This window comes from Phoca vitulina, unplaced genomic scaffold (assembly GCF_004348235.1).
Source record: "Phoca vitulina isolate PV1807 unplaced genomic scaffold, GSC_HSeal_1.0 scaffold23, whole genome shotgun sequence".
NCBI classification, from domain to species: Eukaryota; Metazoa; Chordata; class Mammalia; order Carnivora; family Phocidae; genus Phoca; species Phoca vitulina.
In genome coordinates, this window is record NW_022589726.1 from 18,799,495 (window position 1) to 18,827,167 (window position 27,673).

General features: G+C 50.9%; 1 protein-coding gene across 3 annotated transcripts; it reads left to right on the plus strand.

Annotated features, from left to right (window-relative positions):
- Positions 1 to 14,940: 14,940 nt before the first annotated feature.
- LOC116642301 (keratin, type II cuticular Hb5) lies at positions 14,941 to 22,499 on the plus strand. 3 transcript variants are annotated; one of them, XM_032420597.1, is made up of 9 exons: positions 14,941 to 15,465; positions 17,465 to 17,673; positions 18,261 to 18,321; positions 18,463 to 18,558; positions 19,198 to 19,362; positions 19,625 to 19,750; positions 20,143 to 20,363; positions 21,102 to 21,133; positions 21,549 to 22,499. In XM_032420597.1, exons 1-9 carry the CDS (start codon positions 15,046 to 15,048, stop codon positions 21,740 to 21,742), a joined length of 1,524 nt encoding a protein of 507 aa, XP_032276488.1. In that variant the 5' UTR covers positions 14,941 to 15,045; the 3' UTR covers positions 21,743 to 22,499. The 3 variants fall into 3 exon arrangements, with proteins under 3 accessions (XP_032276488.1, XP_032276489.1, XP_032276490.1); XM_032420598.1 differs by having other exon boundaries at positions 15,046 to 15,465; positions 21,102 to 21,137; positions 21,556 to 21,742; XM_032420599.1 differs by lacking the exons at positions 14,941 to 15,465; positions 17,465 to 17,673; positions 18,261 to 18,321 and adding an exon at positions 18,207 to 18,260 and having other exon boundaries at positions 21,549 to 21,742.
- Positions 22,500 to 27,673: the final 5,174 nt, after the last annotated feature.

The following is a 27,673-nucleotide window of genomic DNA, read 5'->3' on the forward strand; positions in this document are numbered from 1 at the left end:
GCCAGTGAGCCACCATCCCTGGAAGAACCATCTCGATGTCACCTGCTTCTGTCCCACAGGCGTCTGGACTTTGGGCCAGAGGGGGCTCCAGCTACCCCAACTGCCAGGAAGGCAACTCTGCTCTCCCCAGGGATTGATCTGCCTGGCCCCTGCCCTCGGGGGATTTTTTTTCATCACCTAGATGCTCTCTCTGCAGCCCCAGTAGACTGGCTTCTCCCTGACTCCACATTTCCGCTCTTTGGATCACTCTTCACCATTCAGTTGAACAGCCTGAAGAAAGGCACATTCCTTACAGTTACACAAATCAGTGCAGTAGGGAGAAAAAGAACAGCCGAAAGCCAAAAAGAAGGTGCTTGGGCACCATTGCCATCCATAGCTTTGGATTAATTTGGAGAATGGAGAGCTGACGTCCACACTGCAGGCGTCTTTAGCCCACTGCCCTTTGCTTCCTTCTTCCTTTCCCTGGCAGGAGAAGGTTCTTTCCTTCTCTTCCTCACCTGAAAGGATCCATAGTCCTTGGTGGCCCAAGGGATCCCTAAGTCCCCTGAGATGGTTCTTCTCCGAGTGGCAAATGTCCTCAATGCTTCTCTTCCTGCGTTGTTGGTTTAATGTGCATGTGGGTGCACGAGGTTGGGGGGTGCCGATGGAGCATGAGCTCTGCTCTGCTGCATGGACCCTGCCCCCGTGGTGGTGTGACGGAGACCCGACCTTGTCCACTGCAGGGGGTTTATGTCTGCAAGCTCCAGGGAGGTCTGGGTAGGGTGGGGTGCCTCTTGGTACTGTTCTTTGCATTGCTGGGTTTTCAATAAACTTGTCAAACTAACATCACTAGGACTCTGGCTTCTCCTTCTGGATCACACTGCCGATGGGAGAGATTGCCTCCTAGACTCCACCAGCCCACCAGCCCAAACCACCCCCCTGCCCAGGGACCTGCCAAGGGCAGAGGCTGCTATCCTGGGCACAGGGGAAGCAGAGGGGAAAGAGGGCTCAGGCCCTTCCCTGCAGGAGCTTGCAGCTCAGTGGGGGAGAGGATAAATGCAGCAAAGGCCCTGAGAACAAGTGCCCAGCAGCCCACTCCTCTCCAGGTGTTGCCCTACACCTCCTGACCAACACAGACCCTTGCCCCTGTTCCCCAGGTCCTTCCCCAGCCCCACTTCCTCTGGGACCACTGCAGGATACTCATCCTTCTGCCCTCATACTTGTTTCCATCCAGCTCACTCACCATGATATTGTTAGAAAGGCCTTACATAGAAAACTAATCATGGCTCTCCCCTACTTATAGACCTCAGTGGCTCCCCATTGCCTTCCAGAAGAACCCAAACTTCCTAACATGGCATACAAGCCCTGAGTGATCTGCCCATATATTTCCACCCCATGCCATCCCTCCGTGCACCCTACTCTGGCCTCTCATCTTTTATTCATTCACCCAACAGACACTTGTGAAATGCTTACTTCCTGCCAGGCACGATGCTGGGAAAACAGCAGTGAACAAGACTTGGTCCTTGCCGTCCAAGAGCCTACATCCCAGGCTGACAAATGGACAGGTAGACAAGCAATTACGTCTTGATATGCTCAGTGCTGTGTTAAGAGTGGAATTGATGTTACAATGCACAAAGGAGAGGCCCGACCTAGACTTGAAGCATCATCAAAAGCTTCCTGGAGGATGTCATGTCACAGCAGAGATGTGATGGGTGATGAATTAGCCATACAAAGAAGGAAGAAGTACTCCAATCAGAGGAAACAAGGTGTGCCAAAACCAAGAGGTTGCAGAGAGCGTGCCCAGTTTGGGGATCCCACTGGGGCTGAATATAACATAGCCTGAAAGTGATAGCTCAGGTGGGGGCAGGAGGCAGCCAAGGGGTGCTCGTGACCAGCACCCGGGGTACCGCTCCATCAGGGCACACATCTCACACAGGGACTGTTTGCTGCTCTGCCTCACCTCGAGAGTCCTCCTCCTAGAGCAAGAAGCACACCTTTCATCTTTATGGATTCTGCCTTGCTCAGTCAGCAACCTGAGAACTTACAGTTTGCTCTGCGCACAGCCTGAGGCCTGCCTGACCCTGGACTCACCAGCCCCCTGCCCTCCTTCTTCCGGGAGCTCCACACTAGCCACCTCATCTGCCATGTGTGAAGTCACACACACCTCTCAGGTGGTGGCAACATCAAGGTAGCCCCCGTCCGGCCTTGGTGCCTCTCCTCAGCCAGACTTACATCTACCCTGTGCTGGTTATCAATTTATTGCCTTAGTTCCAAATTCACCCTTATTGCCTCCCCTGTGAAAACAGATCTGATCCTCTGGATATTTTCCTTTGCTAGCTGGCACGGTGCTAATTAAGCCTCATCAGTAGGCATTTCCAGGGACAATGGAGAGACATCACAGGAGTAGGACTTTCCTTCCACTGAGCTCTCTCAGCAGTTTCTAGGTCGTCAGATTCCTGCAACACAGACAGCTTCTATAATATCAGGCCCCCACAATGCTCACAGTAGCACCCAGCAGCCAGGAGCTTCCCAGCACCCCTCTTGGGCAATCTCATAGCAAGTGCCTCCAGCAAACACCTCTTCATGAAAAGCTTTCCCCAGCACCCTAGAGGGTGGATTTCTGGTAAGCTCTGGATGGGAGATTTCCAGCAAGTTCCACTGGTGCAGCACCACAGTGACTTCTCTGAATCCAGTGAGCAGTGCTGTGCCTTGTCCAGTGAGACTGGGACCTCAGTCATGGCTTTTCCTTGGGGCCCTGGAGGTAAGGACTGTCCCTTATATCTGTCATTCTGTACTCTTTACAGTTCTCTGGACTTCTTACTAGTCAATCTTTCATGACTCCATCCCCAGTGTTATCTATATTAAACTTCCCCTGTTCACTTGCTGTGTTCTATTATCCCCTGACTGGACCTTAACCAACACATGCCACTTGGACAGCATCGCTTCCAACCTCTAGGGTGAGACAGCAAGCCAATACTGAGACTCCTCAGGCTCCAGTCACTAGTTTCTTCTCTTCTCTCTGTCTTACCCCATAGGTGATCTCAGCCAATCAGTGTTATGGCTTTAAAAGTCATCCATATGTCGATGACTCCTGAGTTTGTATCTCCAGCCCAGACCTTCCATTAACTACAGGCTGGTATATACAGACACAAATCATTGACATCTCCATTTGTGTAGCTAATGGACATCTCAAACTAAACATGTCCAGAAACAAACTCTTCACTTTCCTTCTTCCCTCTCCATGCTGCTTCTTCCATATTAAGGGCATATCCATTCAGTTGCTTAAGCCAAAAAACACTTTAGAATCATCTTCAAACCCTCTCTCTATCTCATAGCCCCATATTTAATCCATCAGCAATCTTGTCAGCTTTACCTTCAAATAATATCTAGAATCCAACCACCTCTCACCACCTCTATGATTACCACTGAGGTCCAAACCACCACCACTCTTGCCTGGATTACTGCAATAGCCTCCTATCTGGACCCTCTACTTCTCCTCTCACCCTCCCTCAGCATGTTTCCAAAAAGCAGCCAGGGTGATCCTGTTAAGACTAAGTTGACTCCCAGTTGCATCCATGATGGAGTAAGTCTATTATAGCCTGTCTCTCCCACTGATTACAACTAAACTAAAAACTCTGGATAAAATCCAGCACAACTATTAGAGGACTCTAAAAAGTAAATAAAAGCTGGTAGATCATGGGGGGAAGACAAAGCTTGAAGAAGCTTTGTATTTCTTTTCCCTCTGCTCACATGGCAGGCCCCCATGGTAAGGCTGTGAGCCATCAACATGATCAACTAGAACTCTAATAGAAATCCCATCTTTCTAACCAGAGGAAGGGGGCCTCTGTGGGCAGGAAAATATGGAGGGGGAATCCTCATGTTTTTCTCTTTTCTTTCATGGCTTTGCCCTGAGAGCAGATCCCAGTCATGAAGCTATGCAGCAGCCATGGCATGGCAGCAGAAATTCCAAGACAAACCTGATCTTGCCAGCAGGAGGAGCCAGGAGAAGAGACCCCTTCTACAGGGGAAGGGATGAGAGAGAAAAACTGGATGAGCAGATCCCTCTGTGTGTAAATCCACACATGTACAAGTCCTGGGCTCTCCCTTGAGCTACACATGCATGAGAGACCCAAATATCATGCCAAAGCTTTGAGACTGAAGTAACATTTAAGTCACTGCCCACATTTCAGACACACCCTAAGTGGATAGACACAGGACAAACACAAATCAGCAAGCAAAGAAGGCTTGAAAATCGCAATTGAACTAAGTTTCCCACAGATGAAGAACTTTCAGTCTGAACCTAATTAGGCAGATTCCCTATTAAACAAACAAAACAAAACAGAAAATTCTTCAGAGGATTTTAGTAGGACCAAGAGTCTACACATCATAATATTTAAAATGTCCAAGATACAATCTAAAATTATTTTGACATCAAGAAACCAGGAAAATGTGACCAATTTTCAAAGGTAAAGAAAATCAACAGATGCTAATCCCAAGATGATACAGATGTTGGAATTATCACACAAAGATTTTAAATCACTATTATAATGATGTTCCATAAGATAAAGGTAAACACATTTGAAGTGAATTAAAAGGTAGGAATTCTCAGCAGATAACAGAGACTATAAAAACAGAACCAAATAGAAATTTTAGAACTAAAAAAATACTACATTTAAAATTTAAAAGTCATTAATGGGCTCCATAGCAAAAAGGAAAGGACAAAAGAAAGTCAATAACTTGAAGATAGATCAATAGAAATTATCCAATCTGAAGAATAAAGAGAAAAGAAAATATTGAAAAAATATTTTAAAGTAGAGAAAAATGATACATTATGTATAGCTAGAGAAAAAATGGCATATTATGTATATGTATACCACAGATTTCTCATCAGAAACTATAAAAGGCTGGGGGCACCTGGGTGGCTCAGTCAGTTAAGCATCTGCCTTCAGCTCAGGTCATGATCTTAGTGTCCTGGGATCAGGCCCTGCATCGGGCTCCCTGCTCAGCAGGGGGCCTGCTTCTCCCTCTCCCTCTGCCCCCCACACTCATGCTCATGCACTCTTTCTCTCTCAGATAAATAAATAAAATCTTTAAAAAAAAGAAACTATAAAGGGCTGAAGAAAATGAACAACCTCGTTAAAGTACTGGGGGGGGGAAGGGGAGGAATGTCAATCCAGAATTCTATAGCCAGCAAAAGTATCCTTAAGAAGTGGGGGGGGGGGCAGGGAGGGAACCAGAAAGACATTCTCAGATGAAAGAAAACTAAGGGAATGCGCCATCTGCAGACCTACTCTAAAATTAAGGCAGAAGTTCTTCAGAATGAAAGAAAGGATACCAGAAAGAAACATAGAACTTCAGGAATAAAGGAAGAGCAACAGAAATGGTAAATACTGAATAAATATAAGACTATTTTCGTTCTCTCATATTCTTTAAAGCATATAGCTGACTATTAAAAACAAAAATTGTAACATTGTCTGGCAGGGTTTCAATGTATGTAGATGAGTATCTATGACAACTATAACATTTTACATGAAGTGACAAAATATTAACTCTAGTAGGTAGACTGTGAAATATTAGATTATGTACACTGTAATCTCTAGAATAGCCACTAAAAAAATAATACGAAGAGATATACTCAAAAGTTAATAAATAAATTAAAAGGATTTTTTTTTTTTTTTTTTTTTTTTGACAGAGAGAGAGATAGCGAGAGCAGGAACACAAGCAGGGGGAATGGGAGAGGGAGAAGCAGGCTTCCTGCCGAGCAGGGAGCCCAATGTGGGACTCGATCCCAGGACCCTGGGATCATGACCTGAGCTGAAGGCAGACGCTTAACGACTGAGCCACCCAGGCGCCCTAAAAGGAATATTTTTTAATGTTCAAATAATCCAAAACAGACAGGAAAGGGGTACCAAAGAAACAAAAATCAGAAGGAACAAAAACAAAACAAATAATAAAATGGTAGCTCTAAATAAAACCATATTAATAATCACACATAATGTAAATGGTCCAAATTAAATGGCAGAGATTGTCAGATTGGATTTAAAAAGATTCAAATATACATTGTCTACAAAATATCCACTTTAGATATAAAGATATGGATAGGTCAAATTAAAATGATAGGAACAGGTATATCATAAAAACTATAATCAAAAGAAAGTTGGAATGACTGTATTAATATTAGACAAATTAGATTTAAGAACAAGGAATACTGCCAGCAGTAAAGAGATATTATATTGTTAAAAGGGTCAATTCAACAAGAAGACATAACAATTCTAAATATGTATGCACCTAACAACAGAGCTTCAAAAAACATGAAGCACAAAGTGATAGAACTGAAAGGCAACATGGGTAAATCCAGTCATACTTGATTTAAACACTTCTTTCTCAGTAATCAACAGAACAAGTAGACAGAAAATCAATAGGATTACAGAAGACCTAAACACTATCACTCAACCTAACAAATGACATTTGTAGAACATTCCACCCATGAAACAGAAAAATACATATTCTTCTCAAGTGACAACAGGGAACATTCACCAAAACAGGCCATTTTGGGGCCATAAAACAAATCTCAACGAGTTTAAAAAACTCAACCCCATATAAAGCATGTTCTCTTATCATAGTGTTATTAAATTATAAGTCAGTATCAGAACAATATCTGGAGAATATCCCCAAATACTTGAAAATCAAGCAACATACTTCTAAATAACAAACAGATCAAAGAGGAAGTCACAAGAGAAGTTAGAAAATATTTTAACTGGGTGAAAATGAAAACACAGCATATCAAAATTTTAGGATGCAGCTAATGCAGTGCTTAGAGGGAAATTTATCACATTGGATACTTAAGTTAGAATAGAAGGAAGGTCTCAAATCAATTATTTAAGCTTCCCTCTTAAGAAACCAGGAAAACAGGGGTGCCTGGGTGTCTCAGTTGATTAAGTGTCGGACTCTTCATTTCAGCTCAGGTCATGATCTCAGGGTTGTTAGATCAAGCCCAGCGTCAGGCTCCTCTCTGGGCATGGAGCCTGCTTGGGATTCTCTCTCCCTCTGCCCCTCCCCCTCCAACCTCTCTCTCTCTAAAAGAAAGAAGAAGAAAGAAACTAGGAAAAGAATAGCAAAGTAAACACAAAGCAAAGAGAAGAAAGGAGATGATAAAGAAAAGAGCAGAAAACAATGACATTGAAAAACAGAAAGACAAAGTAATACAACTGAAAACTGGTTCTTTCAGAAGAATGATAAAATGGGTAAACCTCTAGGCAAACTGAACAAGGGGCAGGGAAAGAGAAGGCAAAAATTAGCACCAGCAGGGGTGAAAGAGGGACATCTCTACAGACACTCCAGATATTAAAAGGTTAATAAAGGAACCTTTTATGCCAAGAAATCTGGGAACTTAGAAGAAATGGCCTAATTCCTTGAAAAACACAAATTACCAAAGCTCATTCAAGAAAAAATAACCCAAATACAGGGCCGGTTTCATGGGCATGTGTGATATTGTGATTTGTAATCAGAAATAGATATTTAGTTTTCATCCTCTTCCTGGCACAAGGGTTCTAAAACCCTTGGAATTTCCTAAGGGAGAAGAGTGATCAAGTTGTCTTTTGTTATGTTAATAAGCTGACTTTATACTGTACCTAAAGAGAGAGGCTAGATGCCCAGGGACCCAACCAGTGATTAGAGGGTTGGAACTTCCCAGAGGCGGGGAGGGGCTGGAGGTTGAATGGATCAATCATGAAGCCTCCATCAAAACCTAAAAGGATTGGGTTCAGAGATCTTCCGGGTTAGCGAACACACAGACATGTGAGGAGAGTGGTGTGTTAGGGAGGGCCTGGAAGCTGCACGCCCTTCCCCACACCTTGCCTTATGCATCTCTTCCACCTGGCTGGTCCTGGGTTGCATCCTTTTATAATAAACCGGTAATCTAGTAAGTAAAACGTTTCTCTGAGTTCTGTAAGCTGCTGTAGCCAACAGATAGGATCCAGAGAGAGGGTCACTGGAAGCTCCAATCTACAGCTGGTTGCTCAGAAGTCCAGGTGACAACCTGGGCTGGCACCTGGCATCTAAAGTGGGAGTAGGGGTGACACAGAGGGGGTGCTATAGGACTGAAGCCTTAACTTGTGGAATCTGATGCTATCTCCAGGCAGGTAATGTCAGAATTGAATTGAATTGCCGGACATCCAGCAGCTATCCAAGAATTGCTTGTTGGTGTGGGAAATTGCCCCCCCACACACACACACATCAGAATTGTGACCAGAACTCTTAGTGTGTGTCCTGTGCAAAATCACACAGGGTCCAACACCAGAGAATGCCCCACACGTGGTTCACTGACTACTGTCATTAAAATCTTGAAATGTGAAATTTTTGAAAATTCTTGAAATTCTTAATTTTAAACAACAGGCCCTGCATTTTTATTTCACACTGAGCCCCATAAATTGTGTAACCAGTCCTACCCGAACGGCTGTAGGTCTACTAAAGGAATTGAATGTGTAGTTTTAAATCTCACAACAACAGCAAAAAAAAAAAAAAAACGTCAGGCCCGGGGCGCCTGGGTGGCTCAGTCGTTAAGCGTCTGTCTTCAGCTCAGGTCATGATCCCAGGGTCCTGGGATTGAGCCCCACGTCGGGCTCCCTGCTCAGTGGGGAACCTGCTTCTCCCTCTGCCTGCTACTCCCCCTGCTTGTGCTCTCTCTCTCTCTCTTTGTCAAATAATAAATAAATAAATCTTTAAAATAAATAAATAACATGCTTTACATATCATTTACAGTAGCACCGCAAAAATGAAATGCTTCGGTGTAAGCCTTCACAAAGTATGGGAAGGATCCAGGAGCTGAAAACCACAAACAACAATGAAAGAAATCAAAGAAGACAAACAGATAGAGAAGACTCTCTTCCGGAACTGGAAGATTCTATATTGTTAAGAGGTCGATGGTCCCCCCAGAGACCCACCCCCAGCAACGACACGGGGTTCAAACCCATGGGCTCCAGTGTGGGCAGAGCCCCATCAGATCCCAGGCCCTAAACCTACTAGCCGTGCGGCCGGAGGTCATCAGTCATAGGCAGCGATGTTTCATGCTTTAGCTCACTTGTTTCTCTCAATGACCGTATGTGGTAGGTACTTTTATTATTCCCTCTTAAGCCTCCTTTATTATTACTTGACAGATGACAAAACCAAGGCCCAGAGAGGCTGAGTGGTGGAAGCAGCGGCATCCGGACTCCAGAACCCATGCTGGTCACCCCCGTGTTCTTGTGTCTCTTCATCTCAATAAGCCTCTTGCCTGTCAAGTGGGAAAATCATCCCTACTTCAAGGAGTCGCTGTGGAGATGACACACAGGGACACAACCGAGGTGCTCAGCACCCAGCCCGGGGCACAGTTGGGGGCATAGCAAATGTCTGCTATTGTTTTGGTCATGGTCGCCGCCGTGGTTCTCGTTTCATGGCTAATGGAGAGTAGCTGTGTTCGGCAGCTCAACCCGTCCAGTAGCAAACACGGGTGGGTGCTGAGTGTCAGCAGACTGTTTCTGGCATCTTCCTCCAGAGTCCCGAGCTCTGAGCCACAGGCAGGTAGGCAGGCAGGCAGCTCCTGGCGTCTGGGGCTCTTGCACCCGGGGCTCGGCCTCCCCCCGCCAGCGGTGGGGATCTGCTGCCCTCTGCTGGCCGCCAACTTCCCAGGCGGCCCTACACGGGATTTTCAAAGTACTCGGACTGATGAGAGTCTTTTAAAACAATTTTTTTCCTCCAAAATTGTGCTTAGGACACAAACACTGTAACAACGAATAGCAACTTTGAAAGAGAAACCCTCTGTCTCACCTGGCCCAACACAGCCCTGTTTCCACCGTTCTGGGTTTCGGTCGGGCTTTGGTCCCACAGGTGCTCAGCAAATCCCCACCCTCACACAGGAAAAAGCTGCGGTGGGCCCTGAGTCCCCAGGGCTCTAAACTGGGTGTTCTCCTCGGGGCCTGGGCCAGGTCTTCCCACAAGTTGCCATTTTCTGCCAACATCAAATATCGAAACTGTCCAAGATTTCTATTCACTTACACATGCAGTCACAAACAAATATTTACTAAACACTTCCTATATTCCCAGTGCTGTCCTAAGTGCTTGGGAACCATCAATGAACAAGACAGACAGAATCCCTGCCCCCATGGAGTTTTGTTTCCTTTTGGTTTGGTTCGATGGGGAAAAGAGGAAAGACTGACAATAATCAATAAAGAAATAAGTAAGTCAATCATAGAGTGTGTTAGAAGGTGTTAATTGCTATGGAGAAAAAAAGAAAAAGATCAGAGCAAGATAGACACGTTGAAGAATGCCCTGGGAATGGGAGGCCAGATTGCCATTTTAAAAAGAAGATTCAGGGAGCCTATTTGAAGGTGAGAAAAGATCCACAGGCAGCAATGGAGCCAGCCTCGTGGCCGAGGGAAGAGCATTCTAGCAAAAGGGACAGCCAGTGCAAAGGCCCTGAGCTAGGAGTGTGGCAGGTGTGTCCGAAGCGCAGTGGGAGGCCAGTTTAGATAGCTGTTTTCCTCCTGAGATTCAGGGAAACAGTCCTAGTGCTAAAAAAGACAGGAAGAAAAAGCTTCCAAACCATTACTAAGGTACAATTCTGAAATTGGAGGCCCTGTATTAACTGATCGACTGCTCGGACCCAGAGCGGCCACAGACAACAGCAAAGCCACCAGGGGAAGCTGCCTGCAGGAAGGTGCGTGGGTAGGTTCAGGGAGAAACCATAGAGCCTCTTGCAGTTGCTGGTGGGGAAGCCCGTGAGAGGAGAGTGGGCGGGCCAGGGAGCAGCTTGGCTGACTGAAGGGGGGCCCTGCCCTAGATGCACTGGGGGACAGCCCAGTGGCTCACCCAGCTCCTCCCTGTTGCTCAGACCTCATTCCTCTCACATAGGGTCATGAGTAATGCCCAAGTTTTATGAAAGCCAAAGTAAGTGTCACAGGGCTAGGAGACCCTTAACGAGCTGTGTCCCAGCACCAGGAGGTGGTGTAGATTCAAAAACTAAGAAGTGTGGAGAAGATCAGCAGAGATGATGGGCACTGCCCAACTTGAATGAGCTGGGATTGGGCAGCCCCTGAGGCCCTGCTCAGGACGGGGCTTGTCCATGCAGAGTCCATCAGGGTTGATTCTGGAGAAGCAGCCAGCCAGGAAGGATAGAGAGACAGTCCACGAGAGCCCAGACAGATACAAATACAAAACTGCAAGAGCCGGCAGCTGTAAGGGCAGACAGGGAAGGATGGGAAGGGGGTGAGTGCTCCTTTATCTCTGGACAAATCCAGAAAGCCTTCCTAGAAACAGGGGGATTTTAAGCAGAGTAGAGAGATCAGAAGGGAAGGGAGATAGTGAGCCTTGGGCTGGGGGAAGAGCAGCTGTGCCCCAGCAAGCGTCCCATAGGTAGCACGTAGGGGGAGGATGGCCCATCTGTGGGGAGGTGTGTGGGTGATAGGTCTCTGGGGAAACCCCAGGAGATGGCAACCAGGACTGGGGCAGAGTCAGATGGAGCCGTGGCAGTTGCCTGGGTCTCCAGGGTGGGGTAAAGATTCTCTCTCACTCTGGGGTAAAGATTCTCTCTCACTCTGGGGGCTCAGTGGGTTAAGCGTCTGATTCTTGATTTCATCTCAGGTCATAGTCTTGGGGTCATGAGATTGAGCCCCACATAGGGCTCCACGTTGAGCACAGAGTCTGCTTGGGATTCTCTCTCTCCCTCTCCCTCTGCCCCTCCTCCTGCTTGCTCGCTGTCTCTCAAATAAATAAATAAATCTTTAAAAAAAAAAAAAAAGAATCTCACTTTATTAGCTCTTGAAGGCTTCCTGGACGAAGTGCCCTCTTGGGAGCATTGTACATCATCGCAAGAGGGACGTGGGTTCTTAAGCGCATATTCCCGACACTGGGTATGGCCTTCAAAAGATATGGGGGCAGGAGGGGACAGGACCAAAGGGGGTGATGGATGACAGCACCCGAGACAAGAGGGTGTGGAAGGAGGTAATTGGAGTTACCTGGGAAGCCCCAGAAAGGGTATTTTATGAGCTGCTTGAGCAGCTGACACAAAGGAGGAGAAATCACAGCCTCCCTCTGACTAGCTCACAAAGCCTTCCTGGAGGAGGTGGCCAGCCATTCAGGAACATTCCAGGCAAAGGTGTGCCCAGAGAGGAGGCTTGGGTGTAGGGAGAGAGGTGCAGGGAACCTATAGGGCAGAGAGGCAGTAAATGAGGAGGAGGCTGGTGAAGGGAGGTCAGCCTCCCACCCAAGAGTTGGTCCCATGAGCAGAGGTGGTAGGTAATGAGTAGAGCCAGGCATGGGGCTATGGGGTCTCTGTCCCTTTCTTGGGTAGAACTAGACAACAAAGGCCCAGGTCCCATGTGTCTACACAGACCCTCCAGAGCAGCTGTGTCAGACTGGCCTGGTCTGTAAGTCTCTCACTTGCCCTGCACAACCTGGGAACAACCTCCTGATGACTTAGCCTCCCTCTCCAGCCCAGCCCCTCTGATCCAAAGCACCATGCAGACAGGCTTCCTGAGCAGTTGCCACCAGCCCTGGGCTCAGCTGCCATCTGCAGCGATGCAAACTTCACCCAGCGCCCATGAGCACACCCCCGTGCCAGGCTGGGGGCCTCACTCCTGCCCACTCAAGCCCTTGTTCCCCCAGGACTCCTGAGTCCCCCAGCATCTTCTTCCCCACCCTCAGTGCCCAAGCCCAAGACCAATTCAAGGTAAAGTTTTGGGAGGGGTGTGTGTGTATGTGTGTGTGTTGGAAGCATGGGGAACTGACTCAGGAGCCTCTCTCTGGGACAAAGCCTCCACTCCCTCCTGCCCCCAAGAAGAGGCAGAAACAGATCTACCTCCATCCTTTTCAACAAGCTGAAGGAGAGCAGAGGCTGATGGGAGCTGAGAAGAGGAAGTGTGTGGGCTTTCCCAGCTGGCTGAGCAGAGGGCCCACCCATCTCCTACCTCCCATGCTCACCCGTTCCCCTCCCCCTGCCATGTTCAAAGGGCCCAAATCCTTTTTGGTCCCCCGCACGCCAGCACCAGGTCCACACAACAGGCAGTCAGGAGCTCACCGTCCAAGGCACCAGGCCAACAGGGCCCCCTCTAAGGAGTGGGTGCTGGGAAACCAACCCCTGCACTCCCTAGCCTCCTCTCTCCACCCCCAGACTCCACCCCAAATTTTTATACTAGTGAAATCAGGTTAAAGGAAACATTAAAAGCAGCCTTGAAAGGGTAACGAAGTTATAAATGTGCAGAGGACGGGAAGACCAGGGTGGGGCAGGGAGTACACCCACTCCCTGCTGGGTGAGAGGTGCAAGGTGTGGTAGAGGTGTTTCTGACAGGAAGCAAGAATCCCTTTCCTTTATACAGAGTGTTCTGGTCCCCAAAGCACACGCTTGTGTATTATCCACATAATCCTCCCAACAACCCTGGAAGGTAAGGATGAATTCCACACAAGCATACAAAAGTTCAGAGAGGTAAGAACGTCCCCAGAGCCACACAGCCAGGAAGCATCCAAGCGGGCCCTTGAACCAGGTCCTCCGACTTCGATTCCACTGCCCAGCTTGGCTGTGATCTGAAGATCCTTCAGGGCCAGCTGGTGAGGCCTCCTGCTCCTCCCCGCCAGCCGCCCAAAGTCTCTCTGCCCGCCTTGGAAGAACACGTGTGGAGTGTGGAGATAGAAACCAATCAGCCTGGTTCTTGGTGAAGAGCTGCAGGGGGCCCAGCCATAGAGATGAGGGCAGAACCAGGGCAGAACATCAGGCCGCGGCCCCACAGCACCAGTGCTTGATTCTGGGAGGCTCCCCAAAGGGGTTGTCACCCTCAGAGGCCGCTCATCTGCTCTTCTTCCCTTCTCGAAGTTCCTAACACCTCGGGTGCCTGCTTAGCCTCCCTGGGGGAAGAGACCACATCCCCCAGCTTTGTGCTCAGCGACCATTAAAAGAACAGCAATCATTATCCTAATAAGTGGCTCCAGGATACATGGGGAAGCAGGGACGTTATGAGGAGCCAGGCTCCCAGAGCCCCCGGGAGCCAGAAATCATAGCATCCTCAGACAAGAAAAAGCCCCTTTCCTGCCGCCGTCTCTAAATGTTCCTCAAGGGGTGGCAGTTTTGGGGCTGGTGAATAGGATGCACCCCTCCTCTGGTTGGTGATCTTGGAAGGAAGAGAGACAAACAGAACCTGTTTCTTCTTAAAAAGCCAAGGAAAGTGCCCAGAGCAAGTTCACAACAGCCAGGTTATCCCAGGATTGGGTTCTTCCACCCTTGCAGCCCAGTGGGAGAAAGTGGCTAAAGGGGAGGCTCCCCATTACCCACAAGTAGCCATTATTGTGGCCACTGAGAGTTGAGTGGTTTGCAATTTTGCTGGGTGAGAAATGGAAGCTCTGAAACAGAGCCTCTGGGCTGGAATCCAGAAGGTTCTAAGAGCCCATGTGCTCCAGCCCTCTGTCCTGCAAGAAGCATGGTCAAAATGTTCCCACAGACCTGAACCACCTTCCAGGCCATGGTGCCTGGGTGGGTTTGGACTTGCCCGATCCATCAGCCCCTGAAACACAATGACTTACTTGAGAGTATATCCTGTATGGAGCCGGGAGGTCAGAGATAATGTGCTCTCAGGGTCTCGCCCAACCTGGGACCCTAGACCTTCCCACTTGAGACAGCAACCCAGCCTCTACCCCAACCCCAGCCAGCTCAGACTGTTGAGGAGTTCAAATCCCTCTCCGGGTGTGGGTTGGAGACATCCTTACAGGGAGACTGCGAGAAAATTAATTGCTTAATGTATGTAAACGAGCTTTGAAGATGAAAAGTGCAAACACAGTGTCCCTAATAACATCTTCAATACTTTTACGGAGGCCCTAAGTCGCCGCTGAGCTCACCTTTAAGACGAGTCTTGGGGGAGTTGCTGGCAAACTCCCCAAGCCAATAAACAACATAAAATGGCTTTTCACTCCTTTAATGCAGCCAACCCCAGCTCTCCCCAGCAATAAAAGGACCAGGGAGGATCAGAGAGGCCAGAGGATCCTAAGCAGCGCACCTGAAGCCCGCACTTACTCCCGCGGCACTCAGCCTCTGCTCAGACCTGCACGATGTCCTGCCGCTCCTACAGGATCAGCTCAGGATGTGGGGTCACCAGGACCTTCAGCTCCTGCTCGGCTGTGGCCCCCAAAACTGGCAACCGCTGCTGCATCAGCGCCGCCCCCTACCGAGGGGTGTCCTGCTACCGGGGGCTGACCGGCTTCGGCAGCCGGAGCCTCTCCAACCTGGGCTCCTGCGGGCCTCGCATGGCCGTGGGCGGCTTCCGCGCCGGCTCCTGCGGCCGCAGCTTCGGCTACCGCTCCGGCGGCGTGTGCGGGCCCAGCCCGCCCTGCATCACCAGCGTGTCGGTCAACGAGAGCCTCCTCACGCCCCTCAACCTGGAGATCGACCCCAATGCGCAGTGCGTGAAGCACGAGGAGAAGGAGCAGATCAAGTGCCTGAACAACAGGTTCGCTGCCTTCATCGACAAGGTCAGTGAGGCCCGGGATGGTCCAGAGAAGGCCCCGGCTGGCCCTGCCCTCGGGAAGGTTCCGGTGTGTTGGGGAGACAGCACGGAGCCAGGTTTGAGACAGCAGAGGGAGAGAAACGCAGGCCAACATAGACAGAGGATAAGTTTCCATCTTTGAATTCCAGCCAAGTGCACAGAGGGCCCCGTGTGGTCCAGAAATGGAGTCTGTTGGTCTAAAGGGTGTGTGTGCTTCAGGAGACAAGACAACACAGGAATATCAGAGGTGCCCCTGGAAAACTGGATTGGGCACTGGGAGCTACGAGAGTGGGAGATAATGGGGAGAGTAAAAGGCAAGAGGCTCCGAGCCAGGCAGCTCGGGGAAGTGGGCGGGCTCGGCTCAGAGCCACGCTGCCTCCCTATCTTTGCTCTGCCCCTGGGCAGCATGAGACCTTGGGCATGTCACTTGTCTGGAGAACAGAAGCCGCCTCATATGCATGTTGCAAGCATGGATGGATTCATGCTTGAAAAATGCTGCACACAGTAAATGCTCAATGAATGTTGGCTGTCAGCATGATTCTCCCAGGACAATAGTGTGACGGGAGGTGTGACAGTAAACCAACCAGGACTAGCACAACCACCTTCGTGGATGGAGGGCTGGGAATGGGGAAGAGGGGCAGCCAGGCTGGGGGAAGGAAGCCCACGGATGCAGAGTGTGGAGATCCCCACACTGTGGGGCTGCCTCCCAAGCCCCCAGTGCCCTCCCTGTGTGTCCACGAGGCCTCACCCTGGCAGAATAGATAGGACTGGGCTCTGGATTTGGGGTCAGGAGTTTTGTTACCATTTTCTCTTTAGTGAGCTTGGTTCATCCTCAAAATGACCCGATGAGGGAGACATTAGTATTTCCATTTTTTTACTATCAAATTGAAGCTGAGTTTAGATGAGCTGCTTAGACATACTGTGGTGGACAGGTGAAGGGGACTCAGGGGACATCAGACTCCGACTCTCACGGACTATTTGTGTGACAATGAGCCAGTCATCTCAGTTACCCCATCTGTACTATGAGGGGAATGATACTGCCCCCAACCCAGAGGGCTGTGAGAACTGAATGGGATTGATACATGAGCAGAGACAGATGGATAGAGGTAGAGATACACAGCTGATCCTTGAACAACATGGGTTGGAGATGAGCAAATCCATATCTACAAGGATTTTTTTTTTATAAATATAGTACTATAAATGTATTTTCTCTTCCTTATGATTTTCTTATTAACATATTTTCTCTAGCTTACTTTGTTGTACAAATACAATATTTAATACATAGAACATACAAAATGTATGTTACTCTACTGTTTAGGTTATCAGTGAGGCTTCTGGTCAACAATAGGCTATTAGCAGTTAAGTTTTTGGGGAGTCCAAAGTTATAAGCCAATTTTCAACTGCATGGGGTAGGGGTGGGGGTGGGGGGAAGCATCAGTGCCCCTCACCCCCGCATTGTTCAAGAGTCAGCTGTAGAAATAGATAGATGTGTATGTATCTTAGCGTGGGCCCTCGTACCACACAGTAAGGTTTCAGTAAGTGTCCCATGGATTAATAAATGAGGAACTGCTAATTATAGTCATAAATTAGTTGAGCATCGACCATGTGTCAGGGATGTTCTAAGCATCTTCCATGTATTAACTTGTTCAATCTTTACAACTCTAAGGGAGGCACTATTTTCATCTCTGGTTTAGAAATGAGAAGACCAAGCACCCAAAGGTTAGACAACTTGCCCGCTCCGAGTGGCAGAACTGGACTTGAACCAGACCTCTGGCCTCAAGCTCGGGGCACTTTCCCCCACAGCCACCCTGCCTCCTGGGGGGCTGGGAGCAAGGCCCCTCACATCACAGATACTCAGGCCCATGCTCGGCCCTCGGCGGGCCCTGGCTGCTCAGTGAGCATCCAGGGGGGAGAGGGCTCTGGGGGACCAGGCACCTCCAGGGATCTCCCCACCCCCGAGTCTCATCCTTACACCCTGAACGCAGGTGCGCTTCCTGGAGCAGCAGAACAAGCTGCTGGAGACCAAGTGGCAGTTCTACCAGAACCAGCGCTGCTGTGAGAGCAACATGGAGCCCTTGTTCAATGGCTACATCGAGACGCTGAGGCGGGAGGCCGAGTGCGTGGAGGCCGACAGCGGGAGGCTGGCCTCGGAGCTCAACCATGTGCAGGAGGTGCTGGAAGGCTACAAGAAGAAGTGAGTGCGGCCGGACTGGGGGCACACAGGGAGCGTGGGAAGGCTCCACCCTCAACCATCTTGAAGCAGCTGAAGATTCCTGCCTGTCCAGGAGCAGGGGCTGCCTGGAACCCGAGGGGTTGTCTAGGGCCGGGCCTAAGTGTCTTAGATTCTTTGGCTCCACTCTCTCCCTTGGAGCCCGGGTGGGTCTTAGAGCTGCTTTCATGGGGAATGAGGAGAGAAAACCCAGTAGAGTTCTATAGCTCTCTGTGGTCCTACCCAGCTCAGCTCACTTTATGATGCTTGCTCTGTGTTCTTGCTGCCCAGGGCACTCGTTCTCTTTGGATCTGGGATACACAGATGAATTTAGGTTTGGGGAATGGAGCGTGCATTCCCTTATCTCAGCCCAGAGGCAGGACTGGGGTGGCCTAAGCCAGGCTGTGACAAGTGCTAGCCCAAGAATAGCGCACAAACTAGACCATGGAGAGAATAAGTTAACAATCGCAGGAACTCCATCCCTTTGGACCCCTGGGAGATCTGGCCCAGAAGCTGGGATGGTGTCCAAGCTGCCACCCCTCAGCCGCGACCCCTCTCTCCCCCCAACCCAGGTATGAAGAGGAGGTAGCTCTGAGAGCCACGGCAGAGAACGAGTTCGTGGTTCTGAAGAAGGTGAGGGGGCTGCTCATGGGGCAGGAAGGGAGGGGCACCCATCTGGACAAACTCCAGTGGGGACACAATCACCACGCTGACCACAGAGGCCTCCCCCCCCACACACACACACACATGCCCTCCTCTTCCCTCCACCGCCAGGACGTGGACTGCGCCTACCTGCGGAAATCCGACCTGGAGGCCAATGTGGAGGCACTGGTGGAGGAGTCCAGCTTCCTGAAGCGCCTCTATGACGAGGTGAGGGGGCCCCTGCTGACCAGCCAGGGCAGGGGGAGGGGAGGCGGGAGGACCTGAGCAAGAGGGGAGGGAGTGCACTGTGTGTACATGTTTGCCCCGTGTGTGCGATGGAAGCATGAGAGAACATGCACACACCTGCAAGAGCACCATGTGGTACGACTGTGACAGACACACGTAGGTATGTGCCCAGGGAGAGCCTGGAGTGCGTGTCTGAGGACCGTGGAGCGTGGGTGTGGTTGTCCACGTCTGTGAGGGCCTGTGTGTGTGGCAGTGTGTGTGTGCGCTGGTTTGGGGGCGTGTCAGTCTGTACCTGGGTATGAGAGTGTGTATCTGAGGGTGCGGGTCAGGGTGAGTCTCTGGTTGGGGGGGGTCCTCAATTAATGGACAAATCACTAGCCCCAGCATTCAAAGCCCAGCTCCCTGGCTAGGTGACTTGGAGAAAACCCAGCGTGGCTTTCAGTCTTCCCATCTGTTCAGTCAGGGGCCCCTTCCGGCTTTCTTGTTTTATGACATACCTGTGTGTGAGCGAAGGGGGAAGGGGAGCAGGTGAGCAGGGGTCATGTAACATGATGACCAGCGCCCCCTCCAGGGTGCCCAAACCAGGCACCAGACCCAAATGCATTGGCTGTTGGCCCCCAGGAGCTCCAGGTCCTCCACGCCCACATCTCAGATACCTCGGTCATCGTCAAGATGGACAACAGCCGGGACCTGAACATGGACTGCGTTGTGGCCGAGATCAAGGCTCAGTACGACGACATCGCCAGCCGCAGCCGGGCTGAGGCTGAGTCCTGGTACCGCAGCAAGGTGAGGGGCGGAGGACACCTGCCTCCTAGACATGGCAGTGGGAGGGAAGCCAGGTATATATTTAAGAAGGCCTCTTTTGTCTGGGGATTTTGATCATTAGGGATGGTAAGAGGACAGACATCTCTCAGTTTGGGTGGTAGAGCAGGGCTGCTATTTATAGTTGCACAGGCTGAGCTCTGTACAACCTACCAATCATCTGTGGTGTCCGAATGGGTGGGAAACTGCAATCTGAGCCTCAGGAGCATCTCTGCTTCCCCCCCAGTGTGAGGAGATGAAGGCCACGGTGATCCGGCATGGGGAGACCCTGCGCCGCACCAAGGAGGAAATCAACGAGCTCAACCGCATGATCCAGAGGCTGACCGCTGAGATCGAGAATGCCAAGTGTCAGGTAGGGTAGAAGGAGGGGTTTGAATGCCCAGCTCAGGCAGACTGCAGCACCAGGGACTTTGCCTGCAGGAGGGCAAAGGCCTGACCCCAATCAGGCTTCACAGTGTGCCTGTGGGGAAGCAGGGACCCAACCAAATCACACAGCCCTCAAAGTGGGATGTACCGTATCACTGATGTCAACCTTCTTGGCCACCCTGCAGCAACCACCAAGGAGAGATGGTGAACGCCCCCATCTCCTCCCTCATATTCAAGGTCTCGTTAAATACCTGGTCCTACATAGTTGACCTAGCTTCTCTCTGGAGCCCCCTCTCGCTGGCCCAGCTCCATGAGCTCAGGTGAGCCAAGCTGTGCCTTCTCCTTCTCATCCTTGCTCTCACATCCCCTTACTCATAGCGGGCCAAGCTGGAGGCTGCTGTGGCCGAAGCTGAGCAGCAGGGCGAGGCGGCCCTGACTGACGCCCGCTGCAAGCTGGCGGAGCTGGAGGCCGCCCTGCAGAAGGCCAAGCAGGACATGGCTTGCCTGCTCAAGGAGTACCAGGAGGTGATGAACTCCAAACTGGGCCTGGACATCGAGATCGCCACCTACAGGCGGCTGCTGGAGGGCGAGGAGCACAGGTGGGGCTAAGGAGCATCTCCCCAGGTTTAGGAGGCCCTGGTCCCCTGGGAGTGTGTTTCCCTGAGCCCAAGTGTGAGCTACATCTCTAAGCACTGCTAGTACAGGTTAAGCTTCAGTAATAGTCATAATTTATCAAATACTTACGTGTTTGGCCTGTGCGGAGTGCTCACTATTAATCCTCACAATCCAATGAGGTAGGTCTCATTTTTCACGTCCAAACATGAGGAAATACGGCTCAGCGTGCAGTGACTTTCTCGTGGCCTCAGTTAATAGGTGGAAGAGACACAACGTGTGCCCCAGCGACGTGCCTCTCGAAGGCACTTTCTTCCGGTAGCTCCCTCGGGGCGGCCTGGCCTGCCACACTGGCTCGTGCCCAGTAAGGACGGTGCACTCCGTATGCGCTGGCTCCTCCCCGGCCCCTCCACACACACAGCAGCACACTGCTGACTCTCCTTTCCCTCCGCCTGACCAGTGCTACCCAGGGAGCGGGGTCACTCAGATTGGCCGGAGCTCAGCAGCACGCCACCTCTGCTTAAAATCAGGAGGCTTTCTCTCCGTGGTCAGAGAACGGTTAGAGAGAGAAGGTGATCGTGTAACACAGACCTTGGGGCGCCCCCCCACCCACATCTCGGGGCGAGGAGCTCTACATGGAAGGGCCCTCTCTGTCCCTAAGCAACCACCTGCTTCAAGGAATCCGGCTCCCTGTTCAGAGCTAACGGAGCTTTCTTTCCCCACAGGCTGTGTGAAGGTGTGGGCTCCGTGAATGTCTGTAAGTGTCTGCTTAAACAATACCTCCCCCAAAATAGCTTTGTTGATGGGCAAAGCTAAACCCAGAATGCTTCCCATCGGGAGGGGGCCTTTCCTCCTCCCCTGGCTCTTCACTGGGGAGCATTGATGGGGTTAGGGACCACGGTGTTGAGCGCCCTCCACTGGTGGCAATGAGAACTGCATGCCAAGGAAATAGGGCCCCGATTTGCCCCTCTGGGAGGAGGGGTCCTCACTTCCTTCCTATCCCAGTCCCCTAGAGGTCTGAGATGCTGGGAGGAATGGAGCCTGAGTTCTTAACCACTAAACCCTTTCCGGAGGAGGAAGCTCCTGCTAGGGGAAAGCCCCTTGGGGCCTATCACAAGGTTGGGGAGATCAGGGCAGGCCACCCACCCTGTGCCCCCTCTCTCCCCCTGTAGGTGTCAGCAGCTCCCGCGGCGGAGTCACCTGCGGGGGCCTCACGTGCAGCACCACCCCCGGGCGCCAGATTGCCTCTGGCCCCGTGGCCACAGGAGGCAGCATCACGGTGATGGCCCCAGACTCCTATGGCCCCTGCCAGCTCCGCTCGTCCAGCTTCAGCTGCGGGAGCAGCCGGTCCGTCCGCTTCGCCTAGAGTCCCCAGAGCACGGAAGGGTGTGTGAATGGAAATCGTGTGCTTGCTTCTGGACTCTTCCACGTGTTCCTACAGAGGGAAAGACCCTCGGCCGCGCTCTCGCACCTTCTCATTCTAGGGAGTTGTTTCCTGGTTCTCCTCTGGGCTTCAGTTAGAGAGGCATTCCCAGCCCTCCCCCTAACTCCGGTTTGACTCCAAGAGACCTGTGGCCAGTTCGTATCATTCTCCAAGCTCTCTGGGACACTACCGGTCACCCCGGGTGGCTGGACATCACGGGAGCTTGGCCTTCCCCAAGACAAGGAGTGAGCCTGATTCCCGGCCAGGTATCCCACAGGCTGAGAGTCTGAGAGGAAGTCCTCCCTCTCTCCTGGCTGGGAGTTCTCCAGGAAGCACTGGCCCCAGGGTTATTCTTGTTTGTGTTTTGCTTGTCTCTCTGACTGACTGCCTTCTTTGGGTTAACCTGTCCCAGCCAAACTCCTCATGTGACCTCCCAGTTGAGGGGCCCATTATAGGGGGGAATCCTTTTGACTTGGGACAGGTCTTGCTATTCATTGCACCTTTATACATTTCAAAGGAAACTCCAAGGTTGCTCTAGATCTCCCCCTGCGGGTGCAGGAGGAATGTGTCCAATGCGAGCCGGTGGGATGGAGAAGGTTAGGCCGCTTCCTGAGTCTCCCTCTTGTTATGACTGTCTGTGGGTGCCTTGCCTTCTGGCTTGTCTCAGTCTGTGTTTCAATAAATGCTACTTCGATGCAAGGGTATGTGGTCTTGTGAATGACAATGTCTCCACCCCTTCCCATATGCCATCGGCGTGACCCTCAGCCCCATCCCCTGCTGGCCAACACTTTCTAGACCCTGGCGGTGTTTCCCTAACCCTCCAGTGATTGTGCCTCTTCTCGTCCACTTCCATAGCCTGATTCCAGCTCAGCCCTCCTCAGTCCAGTCAGGCCTGGACCACAGCTCCAGCTCCCCACCCATGACACTTTGCTCCCTTCCCCCACCCACCCCCAGCAGCCAAAAATCCCACCCCAAATTCATCGCTCTCACCCGCTACCCCCTGGTTCAAACCAGTTCCCAGCATGTGCCTGTGCTCCTGATGCCAAGCACCGGCTCCCTCCATCTCCTCTTTCCCCACCAGCTCCTTGCCCTGTGCAACCACCCCCTACCCAGTGCCGATCTTCCCAGACGCGGGCTCCACCCCATGGAGACAAGCCCACTCCCTAAGCCACCCAGGACCATCCCACACAGACACATAAGCCATCCCACGCCTCTCCTCCCATTTGCCTTTAGCCAGTGCTCTCTCTGCTCTCCCTACCTACCCTCCCTCCCACATGCACAGTCCCCCTACCCCTGCCCCACACTGTCTCCAACCCTGAGGATCTGTGCTTCTGACTTGGTGGCTCAGGGCCAGGGATGTTACTGTGTGTGTCTGGAGCCTGGATCAAGCTGGAAATTCTTTGAGAGCAGGAAATATCTCCTCCTGGCTCTGCCCCACCCCACCCCACCCCCACCCCCAGCCCAACACCCAGGATGGGGCTCCAGGCCATGTCAGGCCTGGGATGGTTGGATGAACTCAGACAGGAGAAGTAGAAATCAGCCCTGTTGGGCTCCCCTCCATTTCTCCATTAGGAGAACAGACCTGCTGTCACCATTCTAGGCGGACATCCACCTGCCAGCCCCCTCTGCTGCCCCATCCCCCAGCCTTTCCCTGAGAGAGAAGTTAAGGCTCTCTGTGTTCTGATGAATCCTCACTTCAGGCTCAAAGGGTTGCAGCTCCCTTTGGGGGAGGGGTGGCTGGCCTCTTCTGAGTGCTTCAGGTGCTGCTATTGGAGGTTTGCCGGCTGCCACTAGGCAGGCTTGCTCTAAATTTCCCGCCCGCCTCCCTCCTTTCGCTCACCTCTCCGGGACTCAAGGGCATGGTCCTAAACACAATAGGAAACGTTCAATTTAGGGCACAACACTCATGCACAGGAAAGGTTAAAAGTCAGGGGCTGAAAATCAAAACCTGAGCATGAACTCTGCCATGTCTCAGTGAGACATGGGGCAGGAAGTGGCCTTCACGCTTTTTATATCAGCCTGGGGATCTGTGAGCTGAGCCCTCCTCAGCCCTACTACCTCCTGTGGTTCTGGGTTTCTGGAGTGAGTCTGTGGGGGGAAAACACCTGGATGTTCCCATGGGCCTGGGCCACGCATAACTAAGATACCAAATCTGGTACCCCCAAAATAAGACATGATGCATTGAAAAGTCAAACAGCCACAAGCTGGGAGATAGTAATAAGTTTTTAATGAGTTTCCATGCTTTGTGTGCAAAGACCAGTCAACTGACTGGGCCAGGCAGAGGTGCCACCGTCTTATAAGGATGAAACCCCCACCCCAGCCCTCCCTGCAGCCAACAGCAAAAATGCAGAGCAAAGGATCCTGGGGCTCCCACGGCCCTCTCCTGATAAAAGAACTATTCCTCACACAAAGCAAAGGATATGCTCCAAGGGCAACGAAGGATTAAAGTTTTATTAGAAGAAAAATTTTAAGGAGAAGCCAAGTGGTCTGAAATCAAGAGATCAGGTAAATTCCAGAGCAAGTGGCCCAAACAATAAAGTTGGCCCATGTGGGTGATTCCAAAGCTCTTTCCCGGGCTCCCTTTCGCTCGAAACTCCACAAACCAAGTAAGACCTCCATCAGAGAAAATCAGACCTTCTGTTTGTATTCTACCTTTATTCAAATATTCAATGTCCCCCCAAAATACAAGGATGAGGGAAGTATGGATTACAGTCTTTTCAAAAAAATCAGGTCAGGTTAGGCTTTCCTCTTCTCTTTCCTCTCTGAGGCCACAAGCTCTCCTCCACCGAGTCTCAAATACCCTCCCCTTGGACCATCCTCACAAACACCCACTCCCAGGTGGGCTCCTTCAACCAGCCCAGCGTCTCCAATGTCCCTGCTTCAGTCTTTGGGATCTCAAGAAACACAGATCGCTGCCATCACTCACCTGAACCAAGCATAGTGAGAAATGTAAACTAACCACATGAGCAAGGAAATCACAAAGCATATCACTCTTTGGAATGGACATGGACACTGGAAATGGCTATCTGGGATTACCCTCTGTCCACATATGCAAGCCACTGACACTCTCTGGGAATGTGGATATTAAGAAGAGGCTGTATTTATTGAGTGTTTCGTTCATTGAAAAGTAGAGCAGTGAGGACACATGAACAAGATTCTGCTCTTTTTTGGGGGGGGGGACTTGCACTGGGGAGTGGCTGAGTTCACAGATGCCTCACACCACTCTCCTGCCCCTCCCCCGACCCTTACCAGACCCCCTTTGTGCCCCCTGGAAATCCTGCCCACTTCCACTTTGTTCAAAAACAAAGGGTCCTCCAAAGTGCCCACCCTTATTCTCTTGGTGCTATTGGACAAGAGGTGATGAGAGGTGGGTAGCCAGGGAATGAGTGGGGTGGAGGTAGCGCACAGAGGATGAGCTTTTTTTTGAGAGAGAGAGAAAGAGCAAATGGCAGGAGGCAGGGAGGGGCAGAGGGAGAGAGAGAATCCCAAGCAGGCTCCATGCTCAGCACGGAGCCCAATGCGGGCCTTGATCTCATGACTCTGAGATCATGACCTAAGCCGAAATCAAGAGTTGGATGCTCAACCGACCGAGCGCCCCAAGGATGAGGTTTTGCATTAAAAAAAAACACCAGAGACACAAAAATGTGTATACACACCTTCCACCATCACCACCAGAAAGGAAAGGCAGGCCCTCCTCCATTCCATCCCGTTCTGCTCCAGGGCAGGAGGTGCCCAGTGGGACTCCCTTTCCTCCTCGGAGCAGATCTGGTGGCCCTTGGACCTGATTTTACCTCCACTCAAACTTGGTGGGATCCAGACCGTGGTGTGCCCAGCATGTAGCCCCTGCGGGACCCTCCAAGGCCAGGAGGCAGAGACTAGGGGAGTAATACACTAAGAAAGATCTTGGTCCTCCCAGGGTTGCAGGGGAACAGTGTGCCCCCTGAGGACACATTCTGAAAGCATCAGAAGGACTGCATTGCCCAAAGAACTGCTCATAGGTTTTTCTATGTCTTGAGATCAAGTATGAATTCTCATGGCAAAATATCTTCTACCCAGTCAAGTTGTTTTTGAATCTTTTTTTTTAATCCCAAATAAAATAAAGTGGAAGGTGCGGAATTCTTCCTATAAATCAAATGAAAGAAACTTGTCCATTAGAAACCCCTCTCTCCACCTCAGCAGGGGGACACCACTTGCCTCAACAGGGACTCCAAACAGACTTCCCCAGTGGGACTTCTTGGGGACTGTCAGTTCAGGAATAGGCCAGAGGCAGATTTCCCCAATCAATTGCCCCATCCAGGCCGTCGGGGAAAATGTCCTCCAACCAGAAGTCTGGGTTTTACTTCTGGGTTCTCACATAATGGGCCTCTATTAACTGTCCCATAAGAAGATCTGCCCAAGATTCTTGGAGAGCAGAGACTATGGGAGTTGTTTCTACCACAGTTCAAGGAGTTTCCTTTGTGTCATCTTCTGTGTCTTATTTCTGAAGTGTCTGACTAGCAAAGCAGAGTCAGTTAGAAACCCTCGTCCAGAAGCAGTCTGATGAGCCAGGATGTTTAGTCTGAAGGTACAACTGGGGTAAGACAATGGAAAGTATATGAACTTCGGCATTCCCTAAACCTCAGTCTGAACGCTGGCCTAGCTGTGTGACCTCAGGAAAGGTACTTAACTTCCTTGGGCCTGGACTTCCTTATCTATAAAATCAAGATAATAATGCCGCTGCTGTGAGCAATGAATGAAATACACATATGATGTGCCTGACACTTAGCAGGTGCTTGTGGACACAGGCTCCTGTCTCTTCCTTTCTCCCTTTGCCTCCACCCCACCCAGGCGTGGTGGCCCCAGATTGGCTCTGCTTTCAGCAAAGTCAAAGGAGAAATGCAAAGAGATGAAGCTGATCCTGTGAGAGTCAGAGAGGAAGTCAGCTCCACGGTCAGAATCACCTGACCCTCCTATCCCCTCTGCCCACATAAACCAATGGTTGTCTGCTTTAGTTCCTCTAGGAATCACCTGGGAGCTTGTTTAAACTCAGATCCCCGAGCTCATCCATGGAACTTCTGCTTCAGTGGTTCTGGATGGAGTCCAGGATCTGTTAATTGAAGAAGTCCCCTCCACCTCCCATCTCTGGGGACCCTGACTTGGTGGTGGTGGTCCGTGGACCACACTTGCGGAAGCACTGAGATGGGTCGGGGATTGAGGGAGGAGGGGGGGCGCTGGGGAAAACCACAAAGGAGGCAGGCATTCATTTATACTAGGAGAAAATTTTTACCATCAATATTTAATCACACACACTCAAAGAGAGAAGGAGCCATAACAGGAATTGTCCAAATACAAAAAAAAAAAAAAAATCCCAACCAATCACCAACCTAAACACCTCAGCCATTAGCTTCAGTCAACCTTTCCATCCTGACACATGAAGAGTTGGGGGACACCATGGGAATGCACAGTCTCTCAGATCAGTGAGGGGCCTCCCAGACCCCCAGTCCACTTGCCCCGCCACCCCCTCAGTGCTGAGGTGACACACCCCGCCGCTCCTCTGAGGGCAAAGCAGAGGTGTGCCCCCCATCGCCGTTCCCCGACCCGGCTCCCTTCCCAGAGGGTCTGGCACGCAGTCGGTACTTAGTAAATGTCTGCTAACCTGAAGGTAGTTGGGGAAGAAAGTGGCTGAGCAGCTTCTATCAAAAAGGGAGGGAGGGGAGACTCAATGGAGGTGGCAGTCATGCGCTCGAAGGGTAAGTCCTAACTGCAGTAAGAAGGAAACTGGAGAGTCAGTCTGGGTTCCCAGCCAGGGGAAATTCCTACACTGACCCTAGGGTCTCAGAGAGCAATGATTTTCCCTCCTGCTCCCCACCCCTGCCCCCAACAGACCCACACCCT